This window comes from Artemia sp. Qi Xiang Cuo, chromosome 20 (genome assembly GCF_049724085.1).
Source record: "Artemia sp. Qi Xiang Cuo chromosome 20, ASM4972408v1, whole genome shotgun sequence".
NCBI lineage: Eukaryota > Metazoa > Arthropoda > Branchiopoda > Anostraca > Artemiidae > Artemia > Artemia sp. Qi Xiang Cuo.
In genome coordinates, this window is record NC_142813.1 from 29796847 (window position 1) to 29823369 (window position 26523).

At 36.6% G+C, this 26523-nt stretch overlaps 1 protein-coding gene across 1 annotated transcript in view; it reads right to left on the bottom strand.

Annotated features, from left to right (window-relative positions):
• Positions 1-26523, bottom strand: part of trol (terribly reduced optic lobes) — a 369703-nt gene that overhangs the window by 103641 nt on the left and 239539 nt on the right. The window contains exons 45-50 of the mRNA XM_089106068.1: positions 20909-21092; positions 17363-17511; positions 15866-15986; positions 14170-14313; positions 6922-7072; positions 5637-5781 (exon numbers count right to left, since the gene is read on the bottom strand). Of these exons, the coding sequence (XP_088962194.1) occupies positions 5637-5781; positions 6922-7072; positions 14170-14313; positions 15866-15986; positions 17363-17511; positions 20909-21092 (894 nt within the window). The remainder of the gene's footprint in view (positions 1-5636; positions 5782-6921; positions 7073-14169; positions 14314-15865; positions 15987-17362; positions 17512-20908; positions 21093-26523) is intronic.

Consider the following 26523-nt stretch of genomic DNA (forward strand, 5'->3'; position numbering starts at 1 on the left):
TTACTGCATACCACTCAACTAGATCTTTAACTAAGTGCTCTGGTGGTATATTCCTTTTTGTCAGAAGTAACCTTGATGTTGTGAGACGTTCAGATCTTGAGAAGATTTTTGATCCAGTCGTAAATAATAGAAGTGTGTATGCTTTGATTGTTGACCTGTCATGTGATACAGTAAGTTGTGACACTATTTGTTTATTTTATAAGCCTCCACCTTTCCCAATTGCGAAATTTTCTGAAATAATTGATGAAATGTTCTCAGTTGAGATAAGCTTGCTTCAAGAAATATTTTTATGCTTGGATACTTTAACTGTAATTTATTGAAAATTGAGTGTGATAATGAGTCTGACCGTTTTTTGAATCTATTTCTTCCTCTGGCCTTCTTCCTTGTATTTTCTTTCCTACTCGTGTTGATCCAGTCAGATCTTCTGCAACTCTGATTGACAACATTTTTCTGTCTTCTAAAAATGATATTAAATGATGATTTGATGATAATGATAATGATGATTTTCCTCTGGTATTATTTTCTCTGATCTTTCTGACCATTTTCCAATTTATTGTTCTGTTCCCAAATTAAAAATGCTGAGCCAAGAGGATACCAGAGGTGAGTCTTATTCAAGAATTTATAGTCAGAGCTATGTTTATGACCTAATGTCTGATCTTAGTGCTAGTGATTGGTGTTCAGTAATGAATTCTGAGGATGTTAATAGGGCTTCAGCCTCATTAATGAATCGGCTGATAACACCGATTGCCAAAAAATTTCCCCTAGTAAAATCTTCTAGTAAATATAAACCCAAGATACCTTGGATGTTTCCTAGTCTTGTGAGATCAATAATGCAGAAGTCAGAGCTTTTTAAGCTGGCTTTCAAAAGCCTTGATCCTGATAATTTATCAAAGTAAAAGCATTATAAGAATGTATTAACATCAACAATTAGACTAGCTAAGAAGAATTATTTTTTGTTGAAAATTCAGGATTTGGAAAGTTAATAGCCATCCCAGTTGGGTGTTTTGAATAATATTCAGCCTTATACAAAAAAGAATTTTGCAAGTGAGCCAGCTCATCAACATGCAGGCATCGTTTATTGATACTTGTTTAAAGTTTCTGCTTCACCCAATTCTCTTTGGAAATCCCTTGCTTCCCTAAACAGCACATCTTCAAATACTCCCAAGGCTTTTTGTATACCTCGTATTTGAGTTGAAAACACATTTTTTGAATCGCTGCACCAGACCCAATTTTAGAGTCTAAATTTGAATCCGACCTTGATGAATTTCTATCTGTTTACCAGAGCCTCACTACGTTGTTACAAGGAAGGCCATACTAACGGCAGTCTCCTAGCTGAAACGGAAAGCTTTGTTTGACATAGATAATATTAGCGCACTATAGTTTATCCATAGAACAGCTTTTCTCATGTCAAACCTTGAGCTGCTTTTTGTTGATGAGTTAAAGGAAAAATGTAGCGTACCGCCATACTAGTTTGGTTTTCAGAATAAAATATGGTGTGCTGATGCATTTGTTGCTTTAATTCATGTCTTAATGGAAGATGAACTCGCCGGAGAAAGTCTCTTTCTAGCAGCACACGATGTTAGGTGTACATTCGAATCATTGGTACACGGAGCCATGCTCTTTCACATGGCAAAAGGAGGTCTTCATCTCTATGTTATTCGCACTTGAGAAACTTATATTTGTGGCTTAAAGTACGCATTAAAATTATAAATTCACTTTGGTTACCGTTTTCCAATTCATCTAATATAACACATGCTCCACCAAAAAACTTACTTGTCCCAGTATCTCAACGAATCATCTGGATAGTTGTTTCTGTTATCAAGGTGCTATCACTTCACCTATTCTTTTAACAACGGCGTCTTGGACACTCAGTAAAAATGCGTGTCCTCATGAATTGAGGCAGCAATAAACGTGGCACTTGTCTGATATGTGGATTATGTCCTTCATCTTAACACGACGATACAGTGTATCGAGGATAACTTCAGCATACTTGAGAGTGAATATTCTTAACTGGGTTTTGAAAATAATTATGAATAATCTGAGTTTCTTCTATTTGATTAGGATAACTCAGGTTCCATTCCATCGGTCCATTTAGGACGTATAAGAATGTATTAACATCAACAATTAGACTAGCTAAGAAGAATTTTTTTTTGTTGAAAATTCAGGAATGCAAAGGTAATTTACAGAAAGTTTGGAACCCTCCTAAGTGTGCTCCCGTTTGAACCAATCACTAGCTAAGAAGAATTATTTTTTGTTGAAAATTCAGGAATGCAAAGGTAATTTACAGAAAGTTTGGAGTGTAGTTAATGAAGCTTTATCTCGTAGGAAACAATCAAAGAAACATCCGACTGCCTTCAAAAATGAAGATAGTTGAACTACTGAAAAAGCCGCTGCATCTAGTGCTTTCAACTCTTGTTTTACCACCCTAACAACTGTTAAGACCCTCTCCTTTCCTAGACTAGGTAAATCTTCATCAGCTGAGAGAAGTATTTTTCTAACTCCTTGTAGAAGCATAGCGATGTGTGATTTTATTTCTTCTTTAAGTAGCAGTAACATAGCTGATGTGCTTGGACTAACAAACCATGTGCTTAAGTCTGTTTCTTCTTATGTTGTTGAACCTCTTACCCATATTTTTAATCTATCTGTTTCAAAAGGTGTACATCCTGATTCGTTTAAAATTGCAAAAGTAATCCCTCTTTTTAAGAAGGGTGACCCCAGTTTAGTGTCAAACTATAGACCTATATCACTTTTCCCAATGTCCTCGAAATTACTTGAAAAAGTTGTGCACAAGAGGCTTTTTTCATTCCTGTCTACTGGTGCTTCAATTGGAAGCGGTTTTGTTCTGTCTGATCACCAGTATGGCTTCCGACCTAAACTCTCTACTGCATGTGCTCTAGTTGACGTTACAGAATTCGTGCGTGTTAACATAGACTAGGGTCATTGCGTTCTAGGACTGTTTGTTGATTTTTATAAGGCTTTCGACGTGGTAGATCATTTTGTCCCACTGAAAAAAATGTCTCTACTTGGTGGTTGGGGAATTGGTTTTGAATGGTTTAAATCTTACCTGTCTAATAGATCTCAGTTTGTGTGTTACGATGGGAAATAATCTGATCTAGCTTCGGTTTCCACAGGGGTACCTCAAGGCTCAGTTTTGGGACCACTCCTCTCTCTTATTTATATTAATGACCTTCCTCCATTTCCCAACCTTGATACCCACACTGTTTTGTTTGCAGACGATAGTAATTTTTTCGTGGTTTCTAATGATCTGCCCTCTGCTGTTGCTAAGGCTCAGTTCCTGCTCAACCATGTGCGTGATTGGTGTGAGCAGAACGGGATACTATTGAATAGCTCTAAGAGTAGCATTATTCATTTTCAAACCCCATACCACATGTCTGAACCTTCCCCAACAATCTTTGTTTTTTATGGTACTGATATAATTCCCCAGTGCTCTTGTGTCCAACTTCTTGGTGTGCATGTTGATTGTTTTCTTTCTTTCAAAACTCATATTTCCTATACACATTCTATAATTTCTTGTCAAGTGTCTATGCTTCATCGTGCCAATCAATTTCTTCCTCCCAATGTAATGCTTTATCTTTACTATACATTTTTTCTTCCTTATCTTTCTTATTGCTGCACTGTACGGGACAATACTAACTATTCTTCCCTTCGGCAACTCCGAACAGCACAGGATAGAGCGGTGAAGGCAATTTTTCGCCCTCCCCGACTCTATCCTACAGCTGATCTTTACAGTGATACATGTCTAGATGCCTTAGATGTGGTTATCAAGAAGCAGAACCTAAAACTAGCTCATCGAGCCTTCAATTTCTCGCTTCCTCCAAACTTCTTATCCTACTTTGATCTAGCATCCACACGTAAGTGCCAGACTTTGCTTCGGAGCTCTGTTCACCAATTTCGGTTGCCTAAAAGGGTGTCCTCAGCAGGTCAGAGGTAACCAATTTATAGAGCAATTGCTCTTTGGAACTCTATTTCCAGTGAACTTTCTCTTATCAAAAACTCTTCTTCCCTTTGCAGAAAAATTTTCTCTAAGGCTTTATGTAATTTCGTTTTTTTTTTCTTTATTTATTTATTCATTTTGCTTTATTTTTTACGCTTTAATTTATATAGTTTTTTTTTCTTTTATCCTCTCTTATTATTTTTAATTAGATTCGAACCCCGTTGTTTAATAATATTATTAATGGTGGGAATTTTAATAAATTACAGGACACTTTCAGTTTGGATAAAATTAAGTCAAAGGTTATTGTGTAGCAGTTGTTTGTTTTTTGTTTTGTTTTTGTTGATTTTTCTCGCATTGTGTTTATATTTTTGAGGTATTGTTGTATTTTTTTTTTCCTTCCCTGATTTGTTTTGTATGGATTTTGTGATTGATACGAGGTCCTCTACAAGCTATGCTTCTTGGGACCTCTAGCGCTTAAGTGCATTTATGTATTTAGTGTAGTATTTAATAAATTGAATTGAATTGAATTAAACGTGGGAATTAGAACAAATATTTAGGACACGATCGACGAGAGAGATTGCGACAGCTCTATTAACTTGTGGAGGGTGGTTTGATTTAAAATATAAATACCTATTGTTTTGTGTTGGTTTTCTGTAAATAGTAAAACTAAGTTTATCTAAGCAATTAGATAAACTTAGATAAGATAAGCAATTAGATAAACTTATTAATGAATAAATAACTATTTAAACTACGAATAAATTTTATTTGCAAATTCAATTTCTAAGGTATACTGTAAATTTCTATCATATGTATTGAGGTGATCTAAAAAATCCCTAAGTTCATTCTCCCCATAATTCCAAAGTGAAATTGTGTCATCCATGTAACGTCCCCAAAAGATATGTTTCTAGAAATACGAATTCAACGCCCAATTTTCAATATGTTCCACAAAAATGTTCGCAAGTAACCCGGAAAGAAGTACACCCATCGGTAAACCATTAATTTGCTGGTAAAAATAATTACGGAATTGGAAATACATTGAATACTTGTTATAGAGTTTAAACAAGGTCATTAAAGCCTCGCAATCTATTCCTGCTGCTGAAGCTTCTATTAAATGGTAATTATCGTTTATTTTATTTTCTAATAATTCCTCAGAACTGTTTTGAAAAAATCTTACATTTTAGTTTTATCTGTCGTATATTGTTGTGAATTTTCTTTCTTTTATATATTTTTGCTTTGCTGAGGACGGCCCTTGGACATAGGGCCGAAGTATTCATTTAAATTATTTTAACTGTCTTATTAAAAGATTTCCCTATTTTTCTTCTTGTTTTTGATATTTATAAAAGGTAGCTGTCTATCCGTCTAGCTAAGATGTCACCTGAGCTTAAAATCCTCCATAGTTCGACAGCAGTAAAAAAAAAGGGAGGCTAAATAGCAAACTGAAAAGCCAATATTTCAAATTTAAGAAGAGCAACATGAAAGTCCCCATTTCGACAAATTCAAACTTATCTCTCCCGAAAAGACTAAGAATAATATTTGAAGCAATTCTGAATAATAAAAAAAGAATAGTAGGAACAAAAACTTTAATAATTTCTGCTCTCTTTGAAAACAAACTTTTTTGTAATTCTAGATGATTCTTCAACACAAAATAATTTAATTTCATAAAAAAAACCTTAAATCCCACCTGAATACTTGGAGAAATCTCTTCATTAACTTTGCTCCACCTTATTGTCGGCGTAGGGTCACCAGTGGCAAAGCACCTTATCTCACAAGCAGTACCCTGTGATACCGTCTGCTTCTCAGGTTCCAAGCGGACAGTTGGAGGTCCCCTGATTGAAAAAAAAAGAGTTAGTCTTAGAAAAAAAATCATAAAAAACATACAAATGTGAAAAACTTGTCTTCATTTGACAGTGTCAAAGATGGAGAATCAAAAGTTAAAACTAAGGTGGCTATTGCATATTAACTGTGTTGTCCAAAATATACTAATCACATTATAATCAACAATATTAACGTCGCAATAGAATATTTTATTTAAGAGTCTTAATTTTGAAAGAAATTTCACTAAAACTACTCGTGAGAAGTGTAGCCTCGGCTGGGAAATTACAAATAATGAAATATTTTACTTTCAATCTGGTATACAGGGAAGCAAAGGACGTCTTCTTTATTTCCCCGTGTAAATGCTTAATAAAAAAAACAAGAGATGTAGTGATTTAACACAAAATATGAACAAGAGAATAAATAAATCATAATAATTAACATTTAAGAGTGTCAGATCAAGGGGTAAGGCGGAGAAGAAAAATCTATTTAAAATTCTTCTAGATTATACGTAAGGGCTAAACATTTTCTACTATCTTATAAATCCATTAAACTTTTAGACTATTGAGACTATAATAGAATATTTAAACTATACATTTTTCTTCAAGAATTACTTTTAAAAAAATAGCAAATAAATTTTGCATTACAGCTACATATTACATAGCAAGAATAATACGTGTTATGGCCCAGCCCTTACTGATAATAAATAATGCACAACAAAATAGCTAAATCAATAAATACCGTCTCAGTTAACTGACTGAAGATAAAAATAGATCGCTTAGAAAGACGAGAAGCTTAGATTTTAGATTGAGAAGTTACTTAAATTACACAATTTACTTTTGCACAAAAAGAAAAAAGGCAAACTAAAAAGCCCCTATGACCTGACCATTAAAATCAATAAATAAGGTGCAACAAAATAACTAAGTAAACAAACACTGTCTTATATAACTGGCAAAAAAAAGAAACAAAAGAAAAAAAAGAACCAAAAAATATCTTATAGGCTTAGAGATGATTAGATTTTAAGAGAAGTTATTTCATTTTGCGCAAACCAAAAAAAAAAAGAAGAACAAACAATGTTCGAGCCTACATTTAATCGTAATAAGTGATGCACAAAAAAAATAATAGATAAATAGATAGAAAAGGATTCGAAGTACCTATGAGCGAGAACAGTTATTCTCGCCTGAGCTTGTTCGACAGCTCCAACTATTGTAGTCACGGAGCACAAATATATACCGGAATCTGCAGGTGTAACTCCATTAAATGATAAAACTCCACCTGATTGAGTGCCACGAGAAGATATAATTCCTGAAATGGAGATTTGGTAATTTCAAGCACAAATACGTTCAAATTTAATTAATCTTAATCATAGGCAGCGCGCTAGCGCTGCCTAAGTACAGATCGATGTGGGCACAATGTGTTTTTTTTTCTCCATACCCGGGCACTTCGTATCGAAGGAGTTGTCGTAGAAACTTCGAAAAGGGCTCATTTGATTGGCAATTGGAGTGGCTAGTGCCTTTTTGAATGGTTGAAAGTGATTGGAGGTCAACTAGCCCTCCCCACGCCCATCATTCCCCCAAACACATCCAATAAAAATTTTGAGATAGCCTTTTTGTTCAGCGTAGTTGATTTCCAGATAGAAAATATGTTTTGAGGAGGACACTCCCCCATAATCCTCGGGACAAGGGTTTTAAGTTATGCCCTGGGGGCATAAAAGGTTTTTAAAGAAGGCGTTGTCGTAAAAACTTCAAAAAAGCTCATTCGATTGGAAATTCAAAGGGCTAGTGCCCTTTTAATAGTCGAAAGTGATTGGAGGGCAACTAGCCCCCCCACGCCCATCATTCCCCCAAAAACATCCAATAAAAATTTTTAGATAGCCATTTTATTCAACGTAGTTGAAAGTTTTGGAAATTGGGTCTTTAAGGATGACAACCCCTCCCCCCACAGCCCTCGGAGCAAGGGTTGTAATTATACCCTGGGGGCATATAAAGTTTTTATTTAAAGCGTTGTCGTAGAAACTTCAAAAGGGCTCATTCAATTGGAAATTGAAAGGCTAGTGCCTTTTTTAATAGTTGAAAGTGATTGGATAGCGACTAACGCCCCTCTCATGCTCACTATTTCTCCAAATACATCGAACTAAAACTTTGAGATAACCCATTTTGTTCAACGTAGTTGAAAGTTCTGGAAATTAGGTCTTTTAGGATGATAACCCCTTCAGAGCCCTCAATGCAAGGGTTGTAAGTTATGCCCTGGGGCATACAAAGTTTTTATTGAAAGCGTTGTAGTAGAAACTTCAAAAGGGCTCATTCAATTGGAAATTGAAATAGCTAGTGCCTTTTTTTAATAGTTGAAAGTGATTGGATAGCCTCTCTCACGCCCACCGTTTCCCAAAACACAACCAATCAAAATTTTGAGATATCCATTTTGTTCAACGTAGTTGAACCTTCTGTAAATTAGGTCTTTTAGGATGATAACTCCCTCAGAGCCCTCAGTGCAAGGGTTGTAAGTTATACCCTGGGTGACTATAAGGTTTATATAGAAATTTGTTGTATAAATCATAGGCAGCGCGATCGCGCTGCCTAAATAAAGAACGGGGACACTCGATAACGAGACAAGAAACGGGGGCTAAGTAAAGAGGAGGACAATCCCCCACAACCCTCAGGGCAAAGGTTTTAATTAATGCCCTGGGGGCATATAAGAACAATGTTGGTACAGTGTATAATTTATAAATTTTTTTCTGTAGAGCAGGGCACTTCGTATCAAAGAGGTTGTCGTAGAAACTTCGAAAAGCGCTCATTCAATTGAAAATTGGAGTGGCTTGTGCCCCTTTTAATAGTCAAAAGTGACTGGAAGCCGATAAACACCCTTTCCAAGCCCACCATTTCTTGAATTACATCCAATCAAAATTTGAGATAGTTGCTTTGTTCGGCGTAGTTGATTCCCAGATAGAAATTATGTTTTTGAGGACAGCCCCCCAAAGCCTTTAAGGAAATGGTTGTAAGTTATGCCCTTGGAGCATATAAGGATTTTTTTATAGAAGGCGTTGTCGTAGAAACTTTGAAAAAGTCTCATTCGATTGGAAATTCAAAGGGCTAGTGCCCTTTTTGCTAGTCGAAAGTGATTAGAGGGCAACTAGCCCGACTCTCACGCCCATCTTTTCCCCAAACACATCTAATCAATACTTTGAGATAGCCATTTTATTCAACGCAGTTTTAAGTTCTCGAAGTTAGTTCTTTGAGAATGACGACCCCATCCCCCCACAGCTCTCAGGGCAAGGGCTGTAAATTATGCCCAGGGGGCATATAAGATTCTTATATAACGCGTTGTCGTAGAAACTTCAAAAAGGGCTTATTCGATTGGAAATTGAAATGGCTAGTGCCCTTTTTAATAGTCGAAAGTGATTGGAAAGCAACTAACACCCCTTTCACGCCCAGCATTTCCCCAAAGACATCCAATAAAGATTTTGAAATAGCTATTTTGTTCCACGCAGTTCAATGTTCAGGAAATTATACCTTTGAGCAGGACAATCCCCCCAGAGTCTTCAAGGCAAGAGTTATAATTATGCCCTGGAGGCATATAAGGTTTCTTTTGAAATCTTTGTCGTAAAAACTTGAAAAAGGGCTCACTCGATTGGAAATTCAAAGGGTTAGTACCCTTTTTAATAGTCGAAAATGATTTGAAGGCAACTAACCCCCCTCTCACGCCCATCTTTTTTCCAAACACATCCAATCAATATTTTAGATACCCATTTTATTCAACGTAGTTGAAAGTTTTATAAATTAGGTCTTTAAGGATCAAAACCCCTCCCTCCCCACAGCCCTCAGGGGAAGGGTTGTAAGTTATGCCCTGAGGGTGTATAAGGTTTTTATTGAAAGCGTAGAAACTTCAAAAGGGCTCATTCAATTGAAAATTGAAAGGGCTAGTGCCTTTTTAATAGTCGAAAGTGATTGGATAGCGACTATCGCCCCTCTCACACCCACCATTTTCCTAAACACATCCAATTAAAATTTTAAGATATCCATTTTGTTCAACGTAGTTGAAAGTTCTTGAAATTAGGTCTTTTAGGATGATAACCCCGTCAGAGCCCTCAGTGCAAGGGTTGTAAGTTATGCCCTGGGGACATATAAAGATTATATAGAAAGTTGTTATAGAAATTTCAAAAAGGGCTCTTTTGATAGGAAATTAAAATTGCCCTTTTTAATAGTCAAAAGTGAGTGGAGAGTAATTAAACCCCCTCTTATGCCCACCATTTCCCCAAAAACATTCAATCAAAGTTTAGAGATAGCCATTTTGTTCAACGTAGTTGAAAGTTCGGGAAATCATGTATTTAAGGATGACAAACCCCCAGAGCCCCAAGGGCAAAGGTTGTAAGTTCGGCCCTTGGGGCATATAAGGTTTTATAGATAGAGTTGTTGTAAAACTTCAAAAAGGGCTCATTCAATTGGAAATTGAGAGGGCTAGTGCCCTTTTTAAGAGTTGAAAGTGATTCGAGGGTAATTAACCCCCCTATCACGCCCCCCATTCCGCCAAACACATCCAATCGAAATTTTTACAGAACCGTTTTTTCCAAAATTTCAGAATTCTTAGGACATTGTATCTATGAGTCTGACACCCACCCCCCAGCCCTCCGGGTACAGATTGTAAGTTATGCCTGGGGGCATAGATGATTTGTATTTAAAGTGCTGTTGTAGAAACTTCAAAAGAGCCCATTCAAGTAGAGTATGACAAGGCCGGTGTTATTGTTTATAGTTCAAAATGAATTGACAACGACTATCGCCCGTCTCACGCCCCCCACTTTTCAAAATAGGACCCATCGAAGGAGTGAGATTCCCATTTTGTTTAACATAGTTGCAATTTCTGGAAATTCGGTCTTAGAGGATGACGACCACCCCAACAGACCTTAGGGTAAGGTTTTTAATTTATGACCTTGGGGCATATAAGGTGCTAATAGAAAGAGTTGCCGTTACAAATAATGCTAATTCGATTGGAAATTGAAAGGCCTAGTGCCCTTTTTAAAAGTCGAAAGTGATTGGAAGGCTTGACATTTTTATAGTAAAGATCGAAGTGGGTATAATGTATTATTTTTTGTTGTTGTTGTTGTTTAGACCAGAGCACTTCGTATCGAAGGAGTTGTCGTGGGAACTTCGAAAAGGGCTCATTCTATTGAAAATAGAAAGAGCTGATGTCCTCTTTAATAGTCGAAAGTGATTTGAGGGCAACTAATCCCCCTTCCACTCCCACCAACCCAAGCCGACCCTCCCATTTCTGCTCTTAAAATTTAACTAAATCAAAATAGCGTAAGTGTATCCAAGCTATCAAAGAAAGTAAACAGATTTTTTTATGAATGGTATAAAGTTTTCCATTTTAGATCAACTAGAGGAGGTATGAAACTAAGTTAAACAGTACTATTTGTGTCCAGATTTGTAAAAGGGTGTATGTTGTTAAAAATGGCTGGCAATTTTTCTCCAGCATACAAATGGCAGGCCAAACTATAAAGTCTTGAAAAACAAAAAGATTTAAAGTATTATTTTCTTTTTCCCTGAAAAGACTGTGTCAATACAGAACTAACAGAAATTAATTAAAAACTTTTTCCAAAAAATAAGTTTTTCAAAGAAAAGTAAAGAACCCCATTAACCAAAAAAAGGGCAAAACGAAAATAAAATAATCTACCGAGTGTGAAACTGCCACAAATCAGCATTGATAGTTAAATGAAACCCAAAACAAACAGAAATTACAATAAATAACCGAGTCAAACTCAAAACGAGCAAAAATTATCATAAGTTGGGCGAAACCCCCTATGCCTTCCCAAGGCGAGAACAAAATTTGCACTTTACTGAAAAAATACAAATGAATGTGCATTGTCAGTTTAATATACATATACTGATATTTAGTTATTAAAGTTGATTTGATTTATTAAAGTAATAAAAGTAAAAATATTTATATTTTCGTATATTTTTCGTATTTTAGGTATTTTTCGCAAACTGAATCCTTCAGAACGAGCCACGTCATCAAAGTATTATTTTCTGCACCTTTACTCGTTCTGTTCTTTCGTCTTTTTTTATTTTACAAGCATCTGTTAAGATTGACTCCACGGACCTCTAATCACTTAAAGTACACAATGTTTAGTTTGGAGCTCCGTATGTTGAATATCTTGGTAATTGAAATTCAATTACTTAAAAAATTTGATTTTTGGCAGCAAAATATTATTAAAATGGTAATTTGAGTGTAATAAATGTGCCGACATACAGGACTTAATTTTATATTGAAATTCGCATGATTATTTACAGTCTGATAATTTAGTTCTACTGTACTCACTAATTCAACATTATTAACAATAATAATTTTTTGCACAAAAGCTAGCAAGAGCTGCGACAAAGCGAACAAGACATCACCTAATATCTAACACATAAGTACGTAAATATAATCCAATATATACTGAGTCTGATCTCCGTTCAAACATGATTACCTTTTTGGAAGAGTTATTCATTAGTTCGATGTTAATGATCTAGTCTTAAATAGTGGAAAGTCATGTTTTCTTCTTTTCTTAATAGTTTCTAGGGCATGCTCTGGTGTAAACGAAATACATTTATTAAGAGACTCCCTTAATAGGCCTAGGGATCGTTGCGTTCGATTCCTGGGCATCTTGCTTGATGAAAATCTCTCCTTCAAGCCTCATATTTACCTCATTAAAATTAAAGTCTTCAGAAGCCTCGGGATCCTTAAAAAATTTAAACACATTTTCCCATGGCCAATTCTTAAACTCCTATTCTACAGCCTAGTTCCAGCCTTATGTTTCATACTGTTCTATTATTTGGATGTCAACTTTTCCCTCGTCACTGGAGCAACTTTCAAAACTACATGATAAAGCATTGACTCTTATACAGGATACTAACCCTTCCCTATTTAAACCCTTGCTTGACTTGAGATCTCTCTATTTTCTGTCTTGTGCTTCTTTAAATTTTTTGAGGTTACATGGCCAGCTTCCTGCTGCCCTATGTAATAATTAGTTTTATTTCCGAGCAATAGATTTGTTTTTGCCGCACTTCCAATAATTTACAAATACCTTATACTCCGTCAATACGGTCTGGCTTTAACCCTCTGATAGCACGTAAAATGATTTGGAACACTCTCCCGGAGTCTGCGTGGGGCTGCCACTCGTTTGGTATCTTCAAAAAGGATGTTAGAGATTTTCTTGCAAATAATTAATTTTTTCCCCGGTTCTCCGATGAGTTGATGTCACCAGATTGGTTCTGTATTTTATTTGTGTGGGGGGATTCATGTATTACTCCCTTGCCTAGCTTGGATTTTTTTTTTTTGGGGGGGGGGTATTGTTTGGGTTGGTGATGTAAATTTATTATTTTAAAAATGTTTGATGAATGTCTTTGTTTAACTTTTTTTAGTTTTATTTCTGCCCTGTTTTTTCCTGGCCAAAGAGCCTTACGGGGGAAAATATGTTGAGGTATTTGTTATTTTTATGAGTAATTTAAGGTTGATTTTGGTATTCAGTGATATATTTGTTGATTTCGCTTTTTTCAATAAGTTCAAAAAATTCAATTTATTGTATGTGCTTTTCATTATGAATAATTCTTATAAACGATTCTTCAATATTTAAAGACCAAGGTTAATTCAACGTTTGATGTGTCTTTACAGGCCACGGAGCCTTTAAAAGTGTACCATTGTACTGTATGTGTCTTTCACTATGAATAAAAACTTATCAAAATCCTATCTTATAAACCTAAAATAGAGTGTCCCTATGGTTCAGTCCTAGTCTCAAGAATTCCCCATGCTTTCAAATTTTCCCAAAGCCATTTTTTATCACTATCTGATTATCAATAAAGCATTCTCCAAAAATTATTTTCCTTAAATCTACTTAAATCTTGCATTCTCTTACAAACTGCAAAAGGTTTCCCCTATACCCCCCCACCCATAGGTCAAAAGTAAAAACATTTGTCTGCCTGACAGGATCCATATACTTCCTCCTGTCCCTAATTGGCGACTCGTACGCTCTCATACTTGCTGAACTACTCAACACATCTCCCCGCATACCCGTCCTAAAATAAATCTCTTCCCCCTCCACCTATTTGTCCTATGCATACAGATCTAACGACCGTGTCCTTGCTAATTTCTCGTGTCACATGTGAAATTTCCATAAAGTTTTAGTTTTAGATTAGTTTTGGATTTAAACATATAAAGTTTTAGATTAGTACATAGGCTGTCGGTTTTGACTCAACTCCCATTCAAAAAGGTGATGATCCTCAGATTGGTCCGTTTGGTCCAAATCACTTCTGGTCCAGAAAATTAGAATTAACAATGTAGTAATATATCTCAAATATGGACAAATATGTACATCACAGTAAATAAAACTTAATTTTCCAAAAAATAAAAAGTAAAGTAAAACAACTCACCACTCGATTTTGTCCAGACTGGTGTTGAACCAGCTCCACCGTCTACATTGCATACAAGACGTATTGAGTCACCACGTCTCACAATTGAATCGCGGGGCTCTACCCTCAAAGTGACAATGGGAGCAACAGGAGCAACAGCTCCTCCTAAAAATTTATTGCGAATAAAAGTACGTAGTATACCGTAAAAGTACGTAAAAGTACGTAAAAGTACGAGTAAACCTAAATACTTACATTGGAATATGGTTTAAATAAACCTTTTAAAAGAATATTGGTTGAAAAACTATTCTGCGAAAATTTCACTAGAAGGATAAATAAATAAATAGACACACATATGATTCTATAAATAGTCTTCCTGGCTATTAGTTGTGTTTGTTGTGGCTTTTATTTGTGTTTTCAACATAACAAGCTCATTTTCTTAACCACATAATGTGCTGACAGTTTCTTTTTTTTTACGATAAAATAAAAGTTCAAAATAGGGATAAAATCCTTTTTAATAGACAGTGTATTCTTTTATTGATAAAATGTGTGTATATTCTCTTTTGGAAAATTTGTCATAATTTCGGGCTCAAAAACAGTCCCTAACATTACCAAGACATTACCATTACTAACATAACATTAACATAACCAAGCTGCTTATAATCTTGCCCGAAGTTGGGTATGTGTATATATGTGTATTGGATGCAGGGGCGTAGCTCCAGCATTTTTATTGGGGGGGGGGGGACAAGAGGGGTCTTCATCCGAAGAGCCAATGGGCAGGGGCTCTATAATAATATTTTCTCCAAATTATTGGGGAGGGACAACTTCCCACCGAAACGACGCCACTGATTGGATGCACTGCTAAACTAATAATCCGAACATTATCAATTTTTGTATCCATACTTTAGTTAAAACCATAAGAAACGTAGGTTGACTAATGGTTTGCTTACAAAGTAGAAAGAAAAAATCGTTATTCCCACCAAAATAACGTAATTTCCTTGGAATATATGGCAGAAATTTTATTTCGACCCTAAACTGAAGTTTAGTGTCGAAACTTTATACCCTAATAAGAATTACCCTGGTAAACATTATTTTCCAATTTCACTTATTATTTACTCCTGGGTTAACTTCAAAGCATCCGTAGGGGAGGGGAAGAAGTTTGACGAGGTGAAGACTCTAGCTTCTCTAGAATAATTCCGCGTTCGAAGAAATTTTTCTAAAATTTTGTAAATTTTATAATTTATTCTGAATTTTTTTTTTAAAAACTCAAAAATGTGAATTGTTGATTTATACAGAACTTTTTTTCTAGATAGATTTGTAAAAAAAAAAAAAAAAACTATGCAAAAACCCATGAACACTCTAGGAAGCTACTCTTGCTTGACATTTTTTTGGTTAGCTACCCCTTCCTCAGAATAATTTAATTAATTTTCTAATAGTGAAACACATGAAAGCGACCTCGCAACTTATTATAGGGAACGGTAGAGGGTTGTCTATAATAGTAAAACAAAGTCGACAGTAATAGAATAAAGAAAAAACTATGCCAACAACACCCCTAACTACCCTTTAAAAATTAAAAAAGAAAAAAGAACAGTCATTGTTAAACAAATGAAGACTAAAATCCAACTCTGTCATCACATTAGTTTAAACATTAATAATCAAAGAATATTTTCGAATAAATATAAATATTTCAAAAGACATGTGCAATAAAATAACTACTTACTGACGTAAATAGACACTCTGCCTGTTATTTGACCAGAAGGATTTGCTGCAGTACAAATATACTCTCCAGCATCAGCTTTCCTTGCTGATGCAATTTTCAGTACACCGTCCTCTTGTGTCACCTTAAAAAAAAACAAGTAACAATAGCTTAATCATTACGTAAATAGCAGCGAAGCTTAAACCATCTTTCTGTTGTGTAAATCAAGAAAATCAACAAGAAATAGGATTATTACATTCATAAACAAAGGTTGTTTAATTGTGGTTGTCTGATTCTTATCATTCTCGCATCCACTAAGGTTGCTTATCGAATAGATGCCCCAAATTTTCTAAAGTTTTTGCTTTTGCGATTCCAATACCTCAGCAAAAGTTTCCTATCTTTGTTATTAACCGTCAAGTCAAAAAAAAAAAAAAAAAAAAAGAAATCCGTCGTAGTTCCAGCGTTATATGCAACCTAGTAGAAAACGAATTCTACTAGACGAATTCTAGCAGAAAACGAAGGCCCATGGCACCTAAAATTTAACAATGCATTTTGAAAAACAAAGACAAAAAATTGTCAAGTGAAAAGAATCGTCATTTATAGCTAATACATAAAAGAGCCAATACTGTATTTAACAGCAGTTTGAGGCTTTACTAATTTTACCACTAGTTCAGAATCCAACTTTGAAGTCCTTTCTTAACGGGGTCCAAGAACATGTTTCAATATGCTATTCAAATTATCTGATGCTTGTACTCAAACTTTATTACTTTTACATCCACCAGTCCAATTAATGGTCAAATATTCTGAATTATGAAGCTCCGTTTAACTCAGAAAAGAAACACATTTTTACAAAGACCTACAAATTTATTTCTTTGGAAAAAAAACTATTGATTTTAGGTTTCCGGTAAAACTGTTCGAAAAGTGATCGATTTGTCTGTATTTTTTTATGGTGGGTTTTCGTAATTCCATAAATCTGCATAAATTCCAGTTCTATCACGGATCGCACAATCCTCTTAATTCACTCACTTGATTTGATTTTGAAAAGAAATGCCTTGCTCTTTATTTCCTCGTTCCCAAAAGGGGAGGGTGTATTACCAGTTTATTACCAGTCCCATTACCAAATTTTACAGGAGATTGACTATATCGTTAAGCTTTTCGTTTATACGTTTTCATTTAAGCTTTAATCAATGATAAACATTCGATCAGATCACAGTGTGTAACTCAGTCCTTTACATAGTATTCTGTTTCTGGGTATTTCAAATTATTTTGATGAAACTCAAACTGGCTACAAAGTGAAGTTGAGTAATTTGGCTTTACTATGGCATATAGTGTATAAGATCAGATTAGGTTGTCCCTGACCTGCTGGTACTGATACATGTTTGATTGTCGGCTACAGCAGCCAATCAGCTATAGGAACCTTTTCACTTCCTAAGCCATTTTCAGAATAGTACATGATACGCTCTTTCGTTTTAGGTGTGATAATATGTGAAATTAAAGCCCAAAGAAATAAAACTTCTGTACCCCTCTTGGAAGATTCCTAGTTCCGTAATTCCAGGATACAACGGGGTCAGGGTATCCATCAGCAAGACATCTTATTTCAACTTGACCTCCTTCTTGGACATCAACAAAGTTGGGCTCGATGCTAATTACGGGTGCTCTCTCTGCTGTCCCTAATCGAAAACAACACGGACATTAATAAATTAAACATCATAAAAAAACTTAAGCGCAAAATACCTTAGTTTTGACCAAAACATGATTCTGATGCTAATTAAAAAACGAAGAATAGATAATTTTTGAAGATGCTTCCAATTCTGGAACAAAATATCCACTTTGAAAAATCGACAAAAAAAGGAGGTAATTTTAAACGAGTTTCTGAAAGTTTTTTACTTAATTATTTTTATAAAATCAGTATATATCTCTGTAATATAAAAATATTAGAACACAATTCAGAACATATTCAAAATAGTCCCAAGGAACAAAATGAAGCTTGTTTTTCTATTGCTTAAAAACTGAAATATGTTATTGTAGTTGAGCTTCTTACTGTTGAATCTGAAAATTCAACTGGAATTTTCCCACTCCCCGCAATTTTGTGCAATAATTTTTTTTTAAAAAAAGGTAAAGAATACGGCATTGAATTTTACAGTCCCTACCAGCGGTTCTGATCTCCGTTTCTTGCCCCTTCAGCCAGGAAGTGTAATAGTTTAAGTCTGGAACAAAAACAATAACGCAAAAACCACAATAGAAAAGGCCTGATAACATTTTTGAATTTGATGAAAAGTTGCATTACAAGCAAAATGAAACTTAGTAAGCTAAAATAAAGATGGTTGTGAGTGTAATCACGTTGTTAAAATTAATCAGAGCTCATCTAAATCTCACAAAGAATGTTCATGCTAGAGTCCGTCCTAGAGGTCTGGTCTGTTCAAAGATTAAGACTCACAGAGATTCAGTTGAAACCCTCAATCTTGGGTCTAGTAAGTCTAGTTAAGCTTTCAGACTCATGCCTCCTTGTTTATTGTTCAATTAAAGGTTGAGTAGTAAGCTTAAGAAATACTAACAGATTTTAGTTTGTTGGATCGCTATAGTTTGTTAAGTAATGATTCTCGCTAAGAAACGAATTTAGATAAGTAATTTTAATATTTATTTTTCTGACAGGATAAGATACAAGTTTAAAGATTTTGAATTCATAGGTTTCTTGTAACCAATTTATTATTAATGATCTCAAATAGCCCTGTTACTGCTGTGTGTTTGCTCCTGTCAGCAGCAAAAGCATGATAGCCCTGCTTAGAGACCTTGGGCGTGGTAACCGCTATAAGATACCGACTTCAAACCTTTTTAAGGGTTACAACCTCCTTTGCTGAAGTAGGTACGAACTCATTAGACTTCCCTTATCTTACGCAGTATTACTTTCTCTGAGGAGTTATGATTGTTGTATGGGCTAAGAAAAAGCGAATTATAGGATTCATCATCTTTCTTTTTTTTCTTTTAGGAAGTATAGAAGAATTGTGTTCTCTTTCTTCAAAAGGTTATTGTCTTACGTGAATGGAAGATTCCGGAACGGATTTGTAGCCTAAATTAGGCTTCAAGAAGGTGGTTTCAAGTTTTTAAATCCATCTCATCCCTACTTGTAAAGAGACTCGTGTAAGAGAGAGGGTCATAAAGACAAGTTACCCGTCTTAGACTTCGAGTATTTTTTTTTTCAATTTTAGGTTAGTTTACATCCCCTGAGCCGTATGAGGCTCTCGAAATATGGCTTTCAGAATTTGAGGTGGGTGCACAGCAAAATTTTAATTTTTAAAGTTAGGAGCTACTTTTAGATAAACTTTACGGATCTCAGAACGTAACCTGAGATGTATATTTATTCACAAATACTTTTTAAATTTGCAAGATTTTCAAAATCACCATTCTGAAGAGGGAAAGGGATGGAGACAGGGATTCAGAAACACCTTCCCATATCCAAATTTTAAATACACATCAATTCCCGAAGGTTTCATTGACATAGTAGTATAGATTCCAGAGCCAGAGGAATCCTGTTCTTCTACATTTTTACACCCTTGATTACACTTTACGCTTTTATACTCTTCTTTGGTGCAGGGATGACAAACTAGGCCAACTACCCTATGGGAATGCTTACCTCTTCCAGGGATTCCAATATCCATACTCAAGTCAGGTGCTTGAAAAATAATAAAACATCATTTTAGCATTTGAATACCTTACATCAGCCAATAGTTATCGAACAAAGATATTTTCAACAGGTCAGTTAGAACGTTCAACGGAGATATTGAACCGTGACAACACAGTGTCTACTAATTCCAAACCGAATATCAACAATTTCTTAGCCATGGATAAAATGCTGATGTAGTACAATAGATTGGACCATAGACCCATTATGACAATCAGAATGATGTCGCATGCCATTTTTAGAGATTTACACACAGTGATTTACACACAGTCCTAGAACACATAGGATTAGTTTGTTCAATTCATTTCCCAGCATCTCATTTGACTCTAAAAAAATAGAGGTTTCTCTTTTTTCCAAAATTGGTTATGTTCCCTTTCCTCAAGTTCACTTTTGCACCGAGTCAGTCTGAACTAAACACGCTTCTGTACCAAGATCATTAATACTTTCTTTATTCCAGTTTAAACAAGATACAAAATGCCTACCTATCAGTACAATTGGTTGTTGTGGTTGTAATAGTAAAAAGTCTATTTTTTAACTCCAGCTGCAAATTGAATACATTCGTCCAGTTTTGAAAAGGTGCGACATTTCCACCTAATCAACACTGTATGTTTGAAGAATGGTTATATTGCATGATTTGGTATCCTTGCCTTTAGGGATCCTTAGGTTACGTGTCCTCTGCAGGGACATTTTTTGGCCCTTTTAATCATCGTGAGTAAAATGACATCCAAAAATTGTATCAATGCCATGGGTGATTCTGGTGTTACCTGGGGGCTAGAACTATTATTTTTAATGAAATGTGCCACTCTTTCAAGTTTTTATAACCATCCTTCGATACAGAATGGCAAAAAAAATAATCATACATTGGAGGCATCTCTGGTTAGTTGGTCAGCACTACTGCCTTGAATTTGAAAATCGAAAAAAGCCAGTATTGGCCTTTGTTAAGACAATCCAAATTAAGAAATCGGTCGTTCTATTTAAACACATTAACAAAATGAAGTATTAGCTATAGTTTGAAAGATGTGAAGTCAGTTTTATCTCTTTGCATCACAGCTTTTCAAAAGATAAACCATCTTATTTCCTTTTATTGTAGTATTTTTATAGCTCTTAATTTTATTTTATTTTTGTAAAATTTCTTAGAAATTTAAAGTTTTGTAAACTTTAATTCCTGTAATTTTAAGTTGTTTTTTTTACACTGAACACCATTTTGGATGTTTTGTGGTCTTATTAAAATGTTTGTCGATTCAGCATTGTCTTATTAAGCCATTTATGACACGTAATGTTTCATAAAACATTACGTATTTTAGTATCACTATTTATGACAGAGGCAAACAAGTTTCAACGACGCAGAAATGTATTTTCAACGTTGTAACTAATACAAAAAGACTTACCCCCAACTTGAAGGACAGCAGTCTCATAAGCTGTATCTACACCGTCTGTTGCCGTACATACATAAGTGCCAGCATCTTCTGGACGAACGTCAGAGATAGTAAGCCTACCTCTCTGATCGTCAAAAGTCCTTCGAGAAGGTAGAAAACCTTCTTGTTTAGACCAACGAAGGCTGATACGTCCTCCCTAGAAGGGACAAGCAAGGTATAAAGAGCAAATTTGATTTTTTTTTTTTTTTTTTTTTTTTTTTTACTCCTAATACAGACTTACTACAGAGAGGCGATAGAGAGAGCTTTTCTCTAAAAATATTCTGCTATTTATTCTTCTTCTTTTTTTAGCGTATTTTTATTTGTATGACGAATGTTCTGTATTCTAGCGCATTTTACTGTATTCGTGGTGTTTTATATTTGTTCAGCCTCCATCAAGCTAAGCTTCTTGTGCAAAGCTATCGTTAGTAGCGGTTGTAAAAAAAAAAATTATGTGAAAAAATAACTTTAATGGATGTTTGAAAACATAGGTCGAAAGCCTATTCGGAAGGATTTATTCCCATCCAATCAAGCACATCTGTAATATCCTAATTCACCACCCTAGAGCGTCACTGGTTATAAAATAATATCATGAGGTAACACAGTTTTTCTGAACAGCCATTTTTTGGCTAAAATACTCAAATCTTGCTTTAAAAAAGTAAAATTTAACTAACTTTTACTCGAGAGATAATATGTTATTTTCTCTTCAAGCGGTTCGCTTTTCCAAAGCTTTCTTGCAAGTGTCAGGAAACGGGAGTCATTAAAAAATTTTGAATCTGTATTATTGGAAGGTACGAATGTGGCTCGTAAAAAATTGATGCAAAAACAAGACGTCTTGGCTTTGTACAAAAACAAACGAAGTTCAAATTGCGGACTTGCTCGATTCAAAAACAATATCATTTTAAACTGTAGGATTTTGGCTCCAGACTGGTCGGTGCGGAAACAAGTCAAGGTTGAATCGGTAACCTTCCTTGTATAAAACAAGCCAAGTTCAAACTCGGTGCAAAATCCAGAAAAAACGTCAAGCTGCGACATTCCGGTGTCGTGGTGTAAAAACAGGCGACGGATTCAGTTCAAAAGTGAGCTTAGTCCAGACTGCAGATGTCTTGATTTAAAAATGAGCTAAGTACCTAGAAGCAAAATGATCTGAGTCCTGATTTGGTGCAAAAATAGCAGAAATACTGATTCTATGCAGAGACGGCTGAGACTCTAACTCGACGTAAAAGAGACCTAAGTCTATGCTACTCTTAGTCTTACCTCTCTAACGACTGTTTCACAGAAAGATAGGTTCCACCATGTTTACATTGCAAATGTGCAATGACTTTCAGTCTGTAAGATTGGAAGTAAAAAAGTAGGCCTGTCTTCCCCCTCATCCTACCACCAAAGAGCAGAAAGAAAGGTGTCCGTTTTTAACCGGAAATATAAAATAATGTTTAATTCATAAGATTGGAAGCGTAGAGTGGGCCTGTAGCCCTTTCATTAGCACCCCCACCCTCGAACTGTTCAGTAGAAAGGTAGGCAGGCTGTTTTCCCCGATCAGCGTGAAACCTGTTTTACCATGAGTAAACAGAATATGACACGGAAATAAAGATTTTCCGAAGTGTATTTCCCTTTTTCATGCTCTAAACGCAAGTGCTCATATCCACTTGAAACACACGAGCCATTTACTTTGGATCAAAGCGACAGAGGGTTTATATTTTCATGGGAAGTGCCACTTTTGAGTCGCACCTACCTTCCAAACGAAAGTAACCGAACCCAATTAAAATTTGGTCGGCATTTATTTGAAGTCCAAGACACTTTCCACCAGAAAAGTTTAGACAGCTGGCTCTTACAATTCAGCTGCTTGGGGGCTTTAAAGTATCAACTGTCATATATACAAAAAAATTATTTTTCGCAGGAAGTCTCTTTGGGTGTACTACATGCCTACTAAAGATAGACGGGGCTAGGATGTGACATTCCCTACCAAAAAATCCATGCCCTTGGCCTAATGTATTTACCCTAAAAGCCTCAGGCAGATCTAAGCACAGTCACGCAAATGTCTGAAAAGAAATCGGAGTAGCGAGTTAAGCCCTGAACCGGTTCAAAAAAGAGTAAGCACAAATTAAGAAGCCTCACACAATTGCTGTAGACTGGATCAGTGCATAAACAAGGTAAGTCCAAGGTGCAGAGTTTTAAAACTTTTCTATGTACTGACTCGGTGAAACAATGATTTAAGACTTAAATGGGTGCAAAAACGAGCTAATTTCCAGCTTTGCTGTGAAGTTTCTCGGTAAAAAAAAAAAGCTAAACCCTAAACAAAACCTTACCTAAACCATTAAAACTACATTATTTTGTAGCAAATAATAAACAATGTTTTAGAATAACAACATTCACGATTAAGACCCCGTATTAACTTGTGTAGTGGTTTGTTTAATTGGCAATGATAGTAATAACAAGCCTTTACTTTTGGGCAATAAAGTGAATAAGACAATCAAGGGCCTATCCAGGATTTTTTTTTCCGGGGGGGGGGTGTTTTTTCCAGGGGAGGTTACAAAAAAACCTTAAAAACACATCAAAAGTGTGTTTGCATGTATTTTGTTACGTTTTTATGTGTCAGACAAAAATTCCGGGGGGAGTTCAAACTTGGTGACGTCCTCCCTGGATACACCTTGAAGACAAATAGCACTAAAATACTATAGCAGAGCGCTGTCCTATTTTTCGTATTCATCTTGGTATTAAAGCGATACCCAATTCCAGTTTCCAAATGCTTATTGATCCGGAAGCAGATAAAGGCGTGGTCAATTTCAATAGTCTTTTACCCACTAATTAGAAGACAAAATTCCACAAAGCAAAATCTCCTCTCCATAACTTGAGATTTCAGCCTCCTAATGTATAAAGTCCTCATGAAAATATAACAGCAATCAATTCCAGGCTTAACATAGCTTTACTATTTTATTAAGAAAATTTTTTCGACCCTTTTTTTCCTTTGAATTCTCTTACATTCAGAAACGTCAATTAGCAATTTTTGAATTAATTCGTTTAGTTTTGGTAAAGCGCAAGTGGCACTCATATTTTGGAGGGAGGGGGCAGTTATTTTTTGTAATAATTCAAGTTCATTTTACTTACTTACTTTACTTTACTTTCGGCGGGAACCAGACGATGAACTGTCCTGCCCGGCACCAAAGGATCTTGGGATAACTTCCGACGACCACTTGGACCTGTCGGCTGCAGCTTCTCTGGCGATTTTTAACCAGCCTTTGCCCCATCTCCGACTTTGTCTCCTGAATCCTCCCCACGGTTCCAGGTCCTCCTTGAATTTTTTCCACAGGTTCTTCTTTTGTCCTCCTGGTTTACGTTTCCTGGAGGGGGCTGGTTCGCAGACAAGGACGTCTCGACATATCGTGCCTTCGGGACGGCGCAATGTGTGGCCGAGGAGCTTCAGGCGACGTCTTTTAATGATAAGCGATAGCTCTCCTGATTGGCCACAGCGACTCCTTACTTCACTATTGGAAATCCTTTCCCATCTCTTAATGCGGAGGATGCAACGAAGGCAGCAGTGGTCGAACACGTCCAAAGTTCTCGCATCTTCAGTCTTGATCGGCCATGTCTCGCAAGCATACAGTAGTACTGCTCGAACAGTTGCACCATAGATTCTGACTTTTGTTTATGTTGAGATCTCCCGTCTGGTCCATAATGCTTTTTTCAGACTAGTAAAGACCCCCCAGGCTTTTGCTATGCGGGCAGAGATATCCCTTTCAGCTCCGCCATCTGGTGTTATGATAGAGCCAAGATACTTGAATTCCTCAACGCTTTCTATTGGCTCACCGTCGAGGGTAACTTGGCAAGGAGCAGGTTGGTTGGGAGACAATACTTTAGTCTTTGCGCCGCTGATGGCCAGTCCGATGCGCTTTGAGACCTCATAGGTATCGTCGATCATGCCTTGTAAGCTGTCGGCGGTAGTTTCCAGCTCAGCAACGTCGTCTGCAAAGTCCAGATCTGTCAGGGGCTGGAGGAAACCAGCTATTTGTCCGAAGACTATTCCGCTGTGGTTTCTCATTGCATTATACATGATCCAGTCTATCGCGTAGTTGAATAATATAGGCGAAAGGGGGCATCCCTGCTTTACCCCAAACTCCACTGAAAACTTAGGGGTGTCATTGCCGGAAACACGGACGCAAGTCTCAGTGTCCTTATACGCACTTCGAAGTATCTCAATGATCTCCTGTGGTGCACCGTCTTCAGCCATAATTCTCCATAGCTCCTCTCTGATGAGAGAGTCGAAGGCAGCTGCAAAGTCAATAATGGCGATGAGAAGGGGTAGATGAAACCTGCTGTACTGCTGAAGGATGAGGCGAATCGTCAATATCTGTTCTCGACAGCCTCTGCCTGGTCTGAAGCCTGCTTGTTCAGGACGGGTTAACTTGTCACGTGCAACTTTGAATCGATTCAAAAGAATGACGCAGAAGATCTTCATGGCATGGTCGATCAGGGAGATACCTCTATAGTTTCCGCAAATGGCCTTATCTCCTTTTTTGTATAGCGGAACGAAGACTGATACTTTCCAGTCTTTTGGGAAGGTCTTCGTCGTCCAAACCTGGACAAAAAGGTTGGTTAGGCGGCATAGTAGAGTTGGTGATGACGTGAACATTCCAAAAGGGATCCTATCCTCTCCAGGAGTTTTATTGTTTTACATGCACTTCAGCGTTTTTTGTATGTCCGCAATACTGGGCGGATCGAGGTTTACTGCGTAGGGCTCTCTAGCAGCACTCGAGAAGGCAGGTAGATCGCACGGGGGTTTCACAGGGTTCAGTAGCTCAGAAAAATGCTCTCGCCAGCGTTACATGCGTCCTTCTTCTGTTCGGATGAGTTCTCCGGACTTATCTTTCAGTGTCTCAACCGCTACAGGAGCTTTTCCTGTCGCTTATTTCAGGAGTTTGAACATTTTTCTGTTGTTGTGGCTCTTGGACACTTGTTCAAACTCATTCGCCAGATCTGACCAGTACTGTTCTCTGTCCCGCTTCAGAGACTGTTTAACTGCTTTGCGCGCTACTTTTAAGGGTTCTTTTGCACCTCCCACGAAGTGTCGCTTCTTCTCGACTAGTTCTATGGTGTGGTCAGAGATGCAGGCTCACTATTTTTGTTTTGTGTGGCCAAGCACCTCCTCAGATACGTCCTGTGTCGCAATTTTTATCTGCGCCCATTGTTCGTCGACGTGTGAGACACGGTTCTAGGCTTGGAACCGGTTGCTTAGCTTTAACTCGAAGTCAGCTTTGATTTCAGGGCATCTTAGTTTCGAAACATCGAAGCGCTTCCCTGCTTTCTGTCGCTTCTGCCTACTAAGGCGGTGACGGACTTTGCAAGTGAGGAGATAGTGGTCGGATCCATTTAAAGATCCTGTGTCTGCTCCTTTGTATACCTGGGCATCTGTGCAGGAGCTCCTCCATCTTCTGCTGACTAAGATGTGGTCGATCTGGGCTGTTTTTACGCCGTCGTTCGAACGCCATGTAACGAGGTGGAGTCTCTTGTGCTCAAAGAGAGTTTTTGTGACGCATAGGTTGTTGTATCTGGCTAGCTGTAAGAGCCTTTCTCCACTGATGCATCTGTCACCAACG